At 35.9% G+C, this 15,126-nt stretch overlaps 1 protein-coding gene across 2 annotated transcripts in view; it reads right to left on the bottom strand.

The window, feature by feature from the left end:
- Nucleotides 1-14,216, bottom strand: part of LOC134667559 (senecionine N-oxygenase) — a 34,149-nt gene extending 19,933 nt beyond the window's left edge. For both annotated transcript variants that reach the window (XM_063524989.1, XM_063524990.1), the window contains exons 1-2: nt 14,079-14,216; nt 4,572-4,770 (exon numbers count right to left, since the gene is read on the bottom strand). In XM_063524989.1, coding sequence (XP_063381059.1) covers nt 4,572-4,768 — 197 coding nt within the window. In that variant the 5' untranslated portion in view covers nt 4,769-4,770; nt 14,079-14,216. The remainder of the gene's footprint in view (nt 1-4,571; nt 4,771-14,078) is intronic.
- Nucleotides 14,217-15,126: the final 910 nt, after the last annotated feature.

Raw genomic sequence — 15,126 nt, forward strand, 5'->3', positions numbered from 1 at the left:
AGGAAATATTTTCTCCGTGGTTCTTTCTATTCGAGTTCTTGCTCATTTAATATAACAATGTTCATGTAAAGTGTCATTTTATGGAACTTGCTAACTATGTAAACAAACCGCCATATTGAAATTGTCAAAGAATTATGAATTTACCAGACTTTTGTTTACGTACATACCTAGCAAGTTCCATAAATAAATAAAATAAATATTGGTGGACATCTTACACAGATCAACCTAGCCCCAAACTAAGCAAAGCTTGTACTATGGGTGCTAGGCGACGATATACATACTTATATAGATAAATACATACTTATATATATACATAGAAAACACCCATGACTCAGGAACAAATACTAGTGTTCATCACACAAATAAATGCCCTTACTGGGATTCGAACCCAGGACCATCGGCTTCGCAGGCAGGGTCACTACCCACTAGGCCAGACCGGTCGTCATAGCATAGAATGACACTTTAAGAGATTGATGCAACTGACGCATTTATTATTTGCATTATTATCTTGCACTTATTTAATTGCATAACTTAGTAAAAATAAATCCAGAACAATGTAGTAACAAGATAACCTTCGCTCTGTAGTAAATATTATATTTTAAGCCGTATGTTTGGTAAATAAGGTCGATATTTATGTACCTCGTATTGAAGATGGCCAGACATAGTGTGAGTAAACTTTATTTAGCTAGATTAGGAAAAACGTCGATAAAAGGTCGCGCGTGTAGGTAGCTACACTGAGAGAAAAATCATTAGTAAACTAAACCAGGAATTAAAAAGCAGTTCTGTACTGGGGGTAAAAATTAAGTTTAGTAATAATTAAGTATAGACGTTTCACTATTTCTGTAAAGTTTATTTATTTCTACAAACAGCTCAGTAATCCTAAATCTAATTTCAACAAACAGATAATAGAAATTGCAAGAACTAATAGAAATTGCAAAAGTCAATTTGTTCCTATTAGTTGACTCTCCTTGTCCCCGGATTAAGTTTATTTTTGTAATTCTAAGTGTGTTTTTGTTATCCTTTTCTCTCAGTGTACCATCAACACTGTTGATTATACAACACAATAACTCTTATTGCAAAGACTTAGAGTCTACCAATGGTCAGTAAACTAATTACTAACTATGTAATACGGAGAAAGTAACATGTGCTAAGATGAATGGTTAATGTGAATATGACTATCTGCTTAACATTTTAGCTTAACCAAAACATGTATAATAGGGCGCGTTGCTACTTAGGTCGTCGGCTTCGGCGGTTGACAGCGCTACGCTTGATGGTGTGTTGGCGTCGAATTTATAATAATTAATTTTTTTGAAATTTTCTAAATTGGCGGACCTATGAGCGGCTCACAGAGTCACTAACTGGCTCTAGTTACTAATTTAATTGAGGTTTTCAATTATTGTTACGGCAGAATAGCAAATACCTATACGGAGTTCTGAATGTTGTTCAAATGTTAGAAGTAAGCAGGTATGTACGTATTTATTTAACCTTTATTGCACAAAAGAAAACCTTATAGTACACAAGGCGGACTTAATGCCATGAGGCATTCTCTCTACCAGTCAACCTTTAGGCAAAGCAGAGATATATTTGTAATATATTTATTAGTTATAGAATTGAAATATTGAGTATCATAAACTCGATCGCATTCCCGGTCATATGATAATATGTACTAAGTTAGTTACTCATGAGTTAACTACTGCTATCACTTTGAAGGTAAGTACACGCACGTTTACAATCGCGTGTACATAACGTGCTAGACATTTTTCAGATAGTAAATAGTTCTTTTTTTTTTTAACTGAAATTTTAATAAGTTATTTTATATTCAATATGTTATACATAGATAGTTTCTTTGAAATAATAGTTCTTAGGTATTCGACTTTACGAGACCGATAATGATAATTAATAGGTATGCAACATACTTGCAAATTTCTTTTGGGGTTTTCAGTTTAGTTTTTTTACATGTTCATGTGCACAGCTGACGATATTTCCACCGCGATACAACCGGCTGACGATTTTTTTATTAACAATCAAACGGGAGGTGATGACTGAAGAGATATTTTTTTTTTACGTATTTCGGTGTAGAGATGTGCGCCGATGGCAAAATCATCGGCGGCGGCGTCCGATGATTTTTTGACCGGCGGCGGCGGCGTGATCGGCGTGAAATCGGCGTGGCATAATTTTTGATACTGCATGAGAACGTGGCTGTAGAAACTCTACATTAAAGCCTTCTGAGTATTTACTAAGCTATTAAAAGCATATTATGTGTGTTTTCTAAATTATTGCCGAAAATTATATCCCGGCATGTCACTTGGCAACCATTTATTACCAATACCAACCTAACGGTTACCAACGGTATGTTTAAATATTAAAATAAAAAGGATACTTTAAAACGCTACATTTTAGGCAGTATTTTTACTTACTTTGTAAGTGAAATACAAATAAAACCCAAAAAGAATCTTTAAATTGCCTTAAATCTATATTGACTTTTCCCAGCCGCTGTCGCCTCACGTAGGATTTGTTACGAACGAAATAATGATGAATACTTTACATTTGTCTGAACTGAAGTTTAACTCAAACTTATGTTAGAATAAAGATGTCATCGTTTTCGAAAGTAAACGTCTCTGGCAGGTTGATTCGCTCAACAGAATGTCTTTGAAGTGTCCCGTTTTATGGAATATTAAGGTCTACTTTGTTTTCTTCACTGCTAGCTTAGTGATTTCAGTTCCTATAAGTAGGTATAATTGTTTAGGTATAGCTTATTACGAAGCTTTAACCTGACTTTTATAATTTTGATTGAAATATATATTGTTAATTTAAAAAAACTGATAATCACCATAAAATGACTAAGAATTGATCGTGTGTATTTTTAAATAAAATTGTATATTATGTGATAAATAAATCAAATCATATCTATCATATAATGACATTGATGACCCTCATGCGTGTCACCAGCATCATACGAGAAATCATAAAATACGCAATTAAAATCGTGGTGACAGCTTGCTGGAGATTCTAAGAAGAAAATAGCATGTTTATGTCCTAGGATATGAACCTGATATTATCTTGACATAAGTTTACTGATTAAATTGACAATAAAGAGACTATTGATGTAGAACAAAATGCGTTCTACAAAAAAGCTGCGCGATAGAATATCAAATAATACGTAGGTCACTCGATAAGTTTTGAGATACAGAAAAACTATTCAAGATATTAGCACTATTTATATTACATTTTTTCAAAATACTCTCCATCATTCTATATTCAAAGTTCCATTCATCTAAACCAACTCTGAAAACATTTTTGCCAGTCTTGTTCCGATAGGGCAGAAATCGCAACTTCATCAGTTTGTTAGAGCAAACGCGGGATCTAACGACAACAGAGCTTCCTCACTCCAAGATATTGATGTAGGATTATATTAACGCCCCCCGAATTGACCGCTAGGATCTTCTCTATGTCCTTGTATGTTATTCGTGGATCTTCTCGCACCAACATTTCAGTAGTCCACACGTTTTCTGCAGTTACTGCTGTTTGCGGGCTACCACTTCGGTGGTCATCTTCGAGGCTGGTTTTACCCCTTTTAAATTCGTTGAACCATCTAAAAACTGTTGCCCGTGAAGGAGCAGAATCTCCTAACGCTGACTGCAATCGTTGCAAACACGATTGTTCTGACAAACCAAATTTAAAATCATATAAAATATCATAGCACGCAAATGTTCGCGGTTAAGCTCCATTGTTTCAAAGAATAAACGCGGGAACCGTTTTGGAAAAATGACTGTAACATATTCATTTTTTAAATTGGAGCGAATCGGCAACTTGTGTTCTATTTTTAAATAAATTTGCTTTTTTAAAACATATAATTCAGGTGCGTTCCATTTTCGAATTTCGAGCATCTCAAAACTTATCGAGTGACCTACGTAACCTGAGATCCAGAAACTAGATCTTGATTAAATTAACGCTAAATCGTTATCACAGCTAACACCGCAACGACAAAAATGATGCTAATTTGCTTCACTGGCAAATAATAAGCGAAAAAGCATAAGGATCTTTAAATGATACCTCTGACACTATCTACTCACTACGCAACATGGAATAAGACACGATAGGTATCAAAATTTCCCACGCCGATTATACGCCGGTCAAATTTATCGGCGGCGGCGGCGTGGAAAAATCGTCGGCGGCGGCGGCGCGGCGGCGCGGCGCACATGTCTATTTCGGTGGCTGCTATTCCTCAACCCACCAACGGAGCGGCAGCTGACGTCCACGAGGGTTCATCATACGTAGGCGTTAACCACTATACGAGTTATCGCCCGGGAGGCGATTGGTCATGGAAACCTATTCGTGGCTCGCGGTCTAATAGGTACCTAATACTAGTGTAATCGTTAAGTGTAGGCGATAATTCCGTAAATATAACAGATATCAGAAAACTTGAAATAGATATCGATAGTGCGACTACCCAATGAGTAAAACTACATTAATAACTTTTTTATTTATAAGCAGAAATATCCCAAACATTAACTTCGAATTTGATCTTTTGAGTGGAATTCGAAAGGATAAAGTCGTATTCAGAAACGTACCTGAGACTCTTGTACATGCTGGTATGTATGGGCAGGCCGAAGTCGTCATATCCCGTGTGCTCGGTGTACACCCAGGTCCCGCCGACCTGCGCGGCCTGTTCCAGCACGTCCACCTGGCACACGCAGGTCTCCGCGAGCAGGTGTCGGGCCGCACACAGACCCGCCGCTCCAGCCCCGACTACGCACACTCGGGACATTGCTGGAATGAGATTATTTCTGGTTAGGAATGTGGAAAGTGGTTGATATATGTATAGTTGAAATCTTTTAAGGTGACCATTTAGGATTATGAGCTCTCATAGGTTTAAACTAAACGGTCAGCTTAAAGATTTTTAACTACACAGATTGAGGTATTTTCAGTGTCCGAAAGTTAAGAACTTTGGTGAAACAAATGCCCACAATTTCTATATTGGACACACGATAGGTATATAGGTACCTAGTGAATTCGGGAGGTACAACTTTAGTTTGTCTATGTGTTTAAGGCCAGGAATACCGTTTTAAATGGTACCTAACCTAACTGTTAATGATATTACACGCAGCTTCTGACGTAGAGTCCGACTAAGATAACTATAGGTACACCATCTTGTATCTAAATGACAAGGTATCGAAGTGACATTTTAAACTTAGGATTTTCATAGAAACTTGATGTTTATGATGGCATTTCCACACTCTGTCTCTGCTCTGCAAAGTGTAAGCTTGATGCGACTCTAGTTTCTTTTCATAGGCATAATGTAATTTAGGAGTTAACCTCTCCTAAGTCTAATCGTCTATTTTAGTCAGTCATGTCATGACTCTTGTTTAGTCATGATAGCGACCATTCATCGACCGATGTTTACTGTTCCCAACGAGATTTTATTTCATTGCCGCGAAACTGCAATCGGGTGAAGACATAATATTTACGTTTAATATGGAATTACCGAACCTTTCCGCTGCTTAGTCTCAGTTGTCTCAGTCTCAACGTTCACACAAATGATAAATAATAATGTGCAAAATATATTGGTATCAAAAATAGATTATTATAAGTAGGTACCTATTACTGATAGTACAGAAAAGTTACCGACGGGTTGCTGAGCGGATTTTTACCTTGACCGCTAAGGTTAGAGATTTGATGTTTTCCTTCCATCAGTTGAAGTGGAGTAAAATACGATAATGGATACTTTGTCATGTCATTATGTACTAGTTTCATTGAGTAATCTTTATATGTGAGAAGTATCTAACTTCTCACATATAAAGATTAGGTTTTGCTTTACATCTTCCTGGCCTTGTCTTTGCATTTTGCCGCAGCTCATGGGATCTTGTGTGGCGTCCGCTTGGTTTTTACGAAAGCCACTATCATCTGACATTGCTACTGAGAGTGTGCTATGCCTTATTAGGACTATTACGGTTTCCTCATCATGTTTTCCTTCAGCGAAATGCGTTAAATGGACCGACTTGCTAGGATGCCAGAACCCTATTATATTTTCAACATTAATTTACATTACGTATTTTTTAACTGACGTTGTGAATCTTATAAAAAACATCCGAAGGTCAACATTTAATTCAAGTCTCAATTACTATGAAATTAGGCAACATTCGTGATAACAGTTACTAGGGCGGCAGAGTTGGGCAAGAGTTATCTTGTTTTGACTCAAGAACTTTGACTCAATGACGCGGCTGTCGAGTTTGTCGACATGGTGATAGTAGGTATACCTACTTAGTAGAGTAGTTATCTCACTAATGATTCTAATGAAACTCGGCGTTGGTTACTATAATGATGTACGGAGTTACTATAATATCTGATAGACATAGGGTAAACTAAAGTAAACGTGCTGGGGAAAAGCAAACTTTAAGGATTGAAAAGTGACCAAAGCTTTTTAAAAAGTTTGAAGATTCTAACTTTAGGTGAGAAGCCGAAAATAGAGTAGTTTTCCCTGTGACCTCTGAAGTAAGTATCTACACACATAACGGCCTTCAGACCTCTCGTAGTCTTCAACTCTCTATTCCTCTTTATCGCACTGGTTTCATGTCCAACTCTTTAGCCCTCAAAGCAAAACGTTTCTGGAACGATCTCCTCTCCCAACATGAGAAGCACAGAGCAAATTTTCCTTAAGTACTCGTAGTATTTAGATAGTGAATTTTATCGCTCTGTACTAATTTCGTCTTCCGCATCAACAAGTTTCTGTTTGGCTTAATGGTTGACTGGTAGAGAATGCCTTATGGCATTAAGTCTGCCATTTGTACTTTCATGTATTGTATGGTTTCATAATAAATGTTAAATAAATAATAAATAAATTGTTTTGCATAAGAACACGTTTGTGATTAATGGACGATGTCCAAATCTAATTCGATTGTATCTTTCATTACGGCAGACGCCATGGCATCGCAGACTGGGTGGCTATTCACACACATCACACATACGAATAAGTAGGTATACCTACAGTATTGCTCACTTTAATGAGAAAGAGCCAGTAGGTCGAATATCCGATCTCTAGCATATGACAAATTATTTCCCGTACGTGGAACAATAGTATTTCGGATATTTGAGACTTTTGAGAGGCGTGCAAGTAGAGCCCCGGCCCAGCCTAGCGTGTCATTCGTCGTAATGAATATAGAGATCTAAGTAATTATAATTATAAATACAGGTGTATTAGAAACCAGTGGATAAATCAGTATATATAAACGTTTTGTGAATTAGAAATGGCGTTGGCTGTCTGCCATATCGTCGGAGAGCACATTACGTATTGTTATGTTACCGAAAGTGAAATGTAAGTATGTATTGTAGTGTGATAATACTGATAAAGACCTAAACATATAATCTAAAAATAATATAGTTTTGTAGGTAGTTTTAATTTTAGGTTACTTTTTATTCTAAGTTTGTTATTAATATTGTAAAAATAATATTAATTACCAAGATGGCTGAATTTAGATAAGTAGCAAAAGGTATTAAATTAATAGCGATATTTAAAAGAGGTTTAAAAAAATTATACGACTTAAATACCTACACATACGGACACAGGCGACCTTGATATTATTCTCATAGAAAGTTGTATAATACGTAATACTTATATAGCTATGTACAATAATTATCGTTTATCGCCTATTATCGAGTAACAATAAAATACACAACTTACAAGGAAGTTATAATGTTATAAAGCGTAGAAAAGGTAACTTGGAAACATTTTCCATAAGGACATGCTAGTGTATAGAATGTAGACTGATGTTATCCATAATTACATATAAATAAAGTACTTATGGAAAAATAACCGATTGTCAATGTCGCTATGCGATCAACATCGCGCGCGTGCGCACATGCAACAACATCTATTAATTTCTGTATAAGATAGCGACTTGAAAATAATGTCATCTTGGAAACTAGAAAACAACATGTAAGTTGTAATAAGTAATTATGTATAATTTACGTATTTAAGTCAGCTGTATGATTAACAAATAAACGGACAAGAATACCTACTATCGCTATACAAAACCACTGAGAAACTAAAATCGCTATGCACTTGTAAGCTTTCCTGATTAGTTCCTTCGTAAAAAAAATTAAACAGTTAAGCAAAACATTAAAACATGATGCATAATAATTTTGATATTCGAAAATTTTCAGTGTCACTCTTTATTTTTCCTACTAAATCCCTAGTGAAAATTTTAGAGATGCAACGGATAGTCGTTTGGCCGGATACCGGATATTCGGCCTGACCATCGGCCGAATATCCGGTATTCGGCCGCCGAATATTCGGCCAGCGGAACTATACTAACTAATACATATAATATATGAATATAATATATGAATATAATATATGAATACTTTAATTTTTAATTTTATTATTTTAATCATTTTTAAGTGTACCTATTTATTGTTTTATTATTGTGTACGTAATTTTAATTATTTTAATTTAATATGGATCATCTGTTATCTGCAATAAAGAATTGAATATGAATATGAATATACCTACATTTCGGTTTTTCAGGTACGCATTCTGCAGGTTTGACCTGTTTCCTAGTAAACGTTCGCGCGGACTCATTTCTAGGTTCGAAATGAGTGCGCGTGCAAGTCAGTGGAATGATTAAATAGTTTTAAAATAATAAACAAGTACGATAATGACCGTGTCTGTTTCTTAAATCCAATTTGTTTACTCCAAAATCAAGCATTGTTACTATCCGGTATCAGGCCGGATAGTAGGTCACTGTCCGGTAACCGGCCGGATAGTAAAATAATGGTCGGATAGGCCGGATACCGGATAGTAACCGGATATCCGGTGCATCTCTAGCCAAGCGGGACCTTTTGGAAACTCGAAATCCCATGCAACAAAATGACACTAGACGCAAACTTGTACGCCACGTCAAACATGGAATAGACATGGAATTTACACTAGGTGCACTTACTGACCACGCGATCGATTCGTAGAAATCAGTAATCATTATCCTTGTACAATGTAACTTATCACAAAACCTTAATTAAACCGAAAACTGTTTACACGAACTTATTTACTGGGAGCGAACAAACAAATTACTTCGCGCGATAAGACCGACTCTATCCGGATCCCGCTAGTACCAGTATCGATATTCGTTTATCGATATATCAATGAACTATGTGCATGTGCACTGCGGCCGCTGTGACGTTTGGGGTCAATATTTAAGGAAGTTAAAGGGGACAAGTATTTGACAAAGTAAGTATGACACTGATTTAAACTTTCACGATTATTAAACATTATCAAACTCGCGCGGCTAGAAGATGTTGATGTCAACTTGAGCCAGTCTTCTCCGAGACCATGGGGACAACGCCAATGTAAGTATGAGTTGGTCTGTAGTCTGTAGTAGGTCTCTTTAGAGGTGATAAAATTTAGTTTGCTGAATGAAAGTCTAAATTTTCATCCAGCAAACTAAATTTTATCACCGATGAAAAATACAGACAGATGACACATGAAAAATAATGGAAAAGGGCAGTTATGGAATAAGAAATCTACAAATTAAGTAGGTACCTAATATATACTGTGAGTAAAAACAAGATCTTAGGGGGTAAGTATTAGTGTCTACAATCTTCGCGAACCGAGATAGGTAGCTGTATCATTATTTTTAAAAAATGCGCGTGAATACCTAATGAAAAAATAGATAGTTATCATTTGATGGATATCATTGCGATTTCAAAATAATTAGGTCAAATTCTAAGTAGGTGAGACTTTAATTTAAATGTATTACGTATTTTGATACGAATTTATTTTATGAAAACAAAGCACTAAGTAGGTATCATCATCTTCCTCGCATTGTCCCGGCATTTTGCCATAGCTCATCACGGGAGCCTGGGGTCCGCTTGGCAACTAACCCCAGGAATTGGCATGGGTTACAACAGAAAAATCAAGCACTAGGTATATAAATAAATGAAATTTTTGTATTTATCTCTCATACAAATGCTGAGAGACACGTGGATCGTTCGAGAATTAGTAGCAGGTTATTTCACCATGATTATTTCCTAAGACCTACTCGTCCTCTGAGGCAAATGATCGATTAAATATTCGTAAGGTTACCAATTTTGCTAGTGTCTTGAAGGCCATCTAAATGAATAGAAATTATTTGACAAAAAATAATTTGCGTTCTTCCGAAAGTAATGATGGGTACAAATATTACTATCTAGGTACTACTATGGGGTCGATATGTGTAAGTTTTATATCATAAATCATAACAATAGTCTGCCGAATCTATCTTTGCATGGAGTTAGCAATGAAAAAAAAAACCGGACAAGTGCGAGTCGGACCAGTCTGTTCTGTTTAAGTCGGTGCAAAGTAACATAGCTTAGAGTCGGATCAAAAAAAGTCTGCAGCGGATTTGATAGCCCACGCAGTGCAAGTGTCATTTATACGTCATAATTTCTTAGAAGTTTGACTTTTAAAATAACACTTTCACTGCGTGGGCTATTAAATTCGCTGCAGACTATTCTTGGTCTGACTCTAGACACTATAATTTGACAACTAGGTATCTAGTTGTAGCGGAAATTCTAGTCTCCGACACTATGTTTAGTAAACACAGCTCCTTTAGCAGGCGAAGGCCGAAGTAAAGTGCGCGGGTCACATGACGGCGGTCGTTCACCGAGTTACCTGAGGCCCTTCCCTGTCAACGAGATAGATTTAGATAGTTGCAGTGGCGGATTTGCAGTCTTTGCCGCCCTAGGCCCCAAGCCTTGTAGCCGCCCCCTTCTCAGCATCAGCACCCATCATATTGACTACATTTAGATCAGGCAACGGAAAGATATATTATAGAGGGAAATGCTTGGGACACATTTTTTACTTAGTAACTTTTTTGGACTCGTTAGGAGGTGAACATATCAAAAGTTGGGGGGTTTGGTTTGAAGGTCACATTTTTCGGTTTTTCGCTTATTATATCTTAGAAACTATACGTCCTTGTGACATGATCATAGGAACATCATAGGTTTTATGAAAAAAATAAGCAAATACTTATTCATTTTAAGTGACAGTTTTACCAATAACATTGACTTTCATGTACCTACAAAAACATTAAAAAACGATTTTCTTGAATAACTGCTAAACTATTTATCCTAATATTATAAAAAAAATCTGAGATTCTTACAATGAGCTCTTTGATTTGATATGTAACACGATATAGTTTGAAAAACTTTATTTTTAAATTTTCTCATTTACCCCCCAAAATATGGAGGCTATATTTAAAATTCATTTTTATTACAGTTGCTCAAAAAGTGCTACTTTACGTAGCTGTTTAGCGTGCGGAAAGTTGGCTATCTCGAACTAGTGCTTTTTACTTTTCCAATTTTTTTAAATTTATACTTGTTCCAATTCACGACTACTTATTGATGAGTGTTAATATTAGTTTCCTTTAAACGTCGTAATCAGCATAAAAACCTACCGTTAATGTAAGAATACGAAAAATATTACGTATTTCATATTTAATTACTTACCTCTTCATCATTATAACACGTTTGTTTTTTAATATTCAATATTGAAAATTCCGTTCTTAATAAGTTGACTGAATGGAACGGAATAGCTGCCAAACGCCCATAGATATAATATACTTAAAGACGACGTCTAACCGAGCTGTCACTGTTACCACTTTTGTTTAGTGTACGATTAACAATGTTTTTCTTATTTTTTCGCAACTGTATTAAAAAACGTCGTTCGATACACGTGCGGAAATGTCATTCTTCACTCGTCCCGAGTCTTGCCACTCGCCTACGGCTCGTGGCAAGATATCTCGGTACTCGTGAAGTAATGACATACCTTCCGCACTAGCATCGAAATGTACTATTTCATCACACTCGCTCAGTAAATGTGGAATTGCACGTAGGCGAAGCGGGAGTTATAGAAAATTTGTTTTCCCTAGGGAGTTATGAAGTTTCTAGTGCCATAATTAACAGTTTTTTGTCTTTAAACTTATTTTTTGTATCGCAAGTGTGATGAAAAACATTGTGTGTATCTCGGGGCGTAATAATATTGCAAACTCGAGCCTATAAATCGCTCCGGCAAGCCGTCGCGATTTAACTTACTCTCGTTTGCAATATTCAACTTACGCCCCATGTTGTACAACACTATTATTTACGTTACACGTCCATCTTTGGGTCCGTCCGTCCACGTCCACCTTACATATGTGTGGCAAATTTCAACTTAATTGGTCCGGCAGTTTCGGAGACCTCTCTCTTCCCCTGGCTCAAGGGCTACGGCCGGGGACTTTTGATATGTTCACCTCCTAGATAGTTCAAATAAAAATAGGTACAAAGTCAAAAATTGTGTTGCAAGCATTTCCCTCTATAGGTACTTTTTTGAGAATTTGTTGCCTGGTCTAATTTTGAGTTATATTTTTTTTCATCAGCGATTTTTTGTCACAATTTGCCGCCCCTAATATCTTGCCGCCCTAGGCCCGGGCCTACTGTGCCTTATGGGAAATCCGCCACTGGATAGTTGGGTCAAAATTGACCCTGACCACTCTATCACGCTTGTACCTAAGATATATTGTGTCTTCTATCAACTAAATAAAAAAAAGTCGAGTGCTATTGCATACCTTTCTACCTGTAGGTTTCATCTCATACAAAAAGCTCCAATCTGTCACATTTTTTGGGGACATAAAACAAGGCAACGAATAGGATTGTTGACCCAGTTAGGTACTACGGTATATACTTATAGACCTTGAACCTGTTAGAATTCTAAACTAAAGCTTTATTTGTGCTTTAGCGGTAGATAAATATTTATTAAATACCTACCGTAGAAACTCGGTCGGTAGGTCGCGTTGTCCCGGTATTTTGCCACGGCTCGTGGGAGTCTGGGGTCCGCTTGGCAACTACCTACCTAGGTACCTATATGTATATATGGTTACATATGCATAAGCCATAGACGCGTCAATGGTATAGATAGAGTTTAAAAAGATCGTGAGGTCACTACACAGGGGGCAAACAGTAACGCCGCGAGCGGCTATTGTATTTTTTTTGTATAGTTTCTTTTATTGTTTATACGAGTAATATAACAGTCCTTGAATTTTTGTTGATATTATAATTTACAGAAAAGCAGGTAAGCATGGACGCAAGTGAAATAAGTGGTCGCGCTTTGGATAAAGTGGGCATCTTACAGGTAAGATTCTTACATACCTATCTACTCTACATACTCGCTGTGTATACCTATATCTATCCCTATTTTTCTAAATTTACAAAAAAATCAATGTCACAACGTAAAATAACACAATTGTAAGTAGAATTTTAACTAGGTATGTGAAAACCACGCTAGTTACCGTAACGTACATAACTAATAAATAAAATGCACGAGGTAGAGTCTGTGACGTCAGAAGTGACTGAATTTGCGCATACGCATAGTGTGATAATCGGGCAAATGCAGCTGAGATGCGTTATCTAGTTGATTACACATGAGTCTGGCTGAACAACTTCAATCTTTGGGGTCACTAGAAAAAGGCGCGAAATATAAATTTTATGTATGCAATCAACATTTTTTTAGGGTTTCGTAATAAATAATATGATAAAAATAGAAAAAACACGATTTATTCGATGGTCTATATTTTAATAACCTTCTGTTTCTATTTCCTATTATGTTCTATAATTATGATTCAATTAATGGAGTAATAATTTAAGGTCTTGAGATTAATTCACTTACTAATATTTAAGTTGTTTAGGTAAATAGTAGTAACGTACGTACATATTTGATTTATTTTGTAAATACTCATATAAAAATAATATTTAAGTAGGTAATTAAAATATTTTACCTAGAGTGAAGCTACGAAAAGTCTGCAGCGATTTTGATAGCCCTCGCAGTGCCAGTGTTATTTATACGTCATAATTTCATATAAGTTTGACGTTTAAAATAATACTCGCTATCAAATCCGCTGCAGACTTTTCTTGGTCTGATTCTAGGTATTGTATTTTATTTTAAGCCGCGGAATTAAATGTATAGTCTATTAACGGTATATTTTTACAGAAAAACTGACTAAATAAACCTAGTCAACAAATAAATATAATTTTAATTTAATAGCGATTTAAAAAAAAGCCAAAATACTCACCGAATAAATTAAAACAAAAATTCCAAATAAACACAAAAACACTTCACTTATCTCTTATTTTTCAATAAATAATAATAATATTTTCTAAACGTTATAATACTTTGATAATAAGGGATGCTATCATGCGCACGATCACAGAGCAAATGTCGTTGGGAATGTCGCCCGGCGTTTTATATCCGGCATGCGGCGTCTGCGTCCGTAAATACGGGCCATTTCTGGACAAGATTGAGTGATCAGGCCAATTCGTACACTGATATCAGAATGACTTCTAACTGATGACGTGATATCGTGCATTTCGCTCGTACTTGTGCGACTGTCCGTAATATAGGTACATGGACGTGCGATAACTAAATAACATCATTCAAATAAATATCATTGTCAGTGTAACGTTCGAATTGGGATGATTGTAGCTTGTTTTTTTTTTAATTTAATTGGTCACCTTATTATTTTAAGTTAATTGTGGTAGGTATATAATGTTATAATTAACATGACGAACAAAGATTAAACAATAAAGTTCTTGTAAGAGGTGAATAAATCTGACAATTTCAGCATTTTCCTCCTATTTATATTTTGTTACCTACCTAATTTTTGTTGTAGTTTAAGTGTGTGCAAATTTGTACTTAAACTCTGTAACTTAATGCTGACAATTAAAGAGCTAACATTAAGATATATTTTTATGTTAAATAATCTAAGAATCCCTAAAAAATAAGCTGTTTTAGGCATGTTTTTAATTTTTTCAGCAGCGCTGAGACAGACTACAATCGCTGACATTTTGGTGGCCCAATACTTATTACAGGGTTTTATGTTACATTTTCAAGATAGTTGAAATCTTAATATCACTATGACAATGTTCACATTTTAGTTCGACAAAAGTGAAACATAGTACCCTGTAATATTGGGCCAGCGATTTAACACGCCTCTCGAAAGAAACCCGAAATATTCAGTTATATCCTTCTAGGTTTTTCTTAAATCAGGAAAACATATGTTCTACCGATAACATTTCGCAAACGTCCGCTCTTTAAGCGCGTCCTAGTTTCTCACAACTGAT

Source organism: Cydia fagiglandana, chromosome 9 (genome assembly GCF_963556715.1).
Source record: "Cydia fagiglandana chromosome 9, ilCydFagi1.1, whole genome shotgun sequence".
Taxonomy (NCBI): Eukaryota; Metazoa; Arthropoda; class Insecta; order Lepidoptera; family Tortricidae; genus Cydia; species Cydia fagiglandana.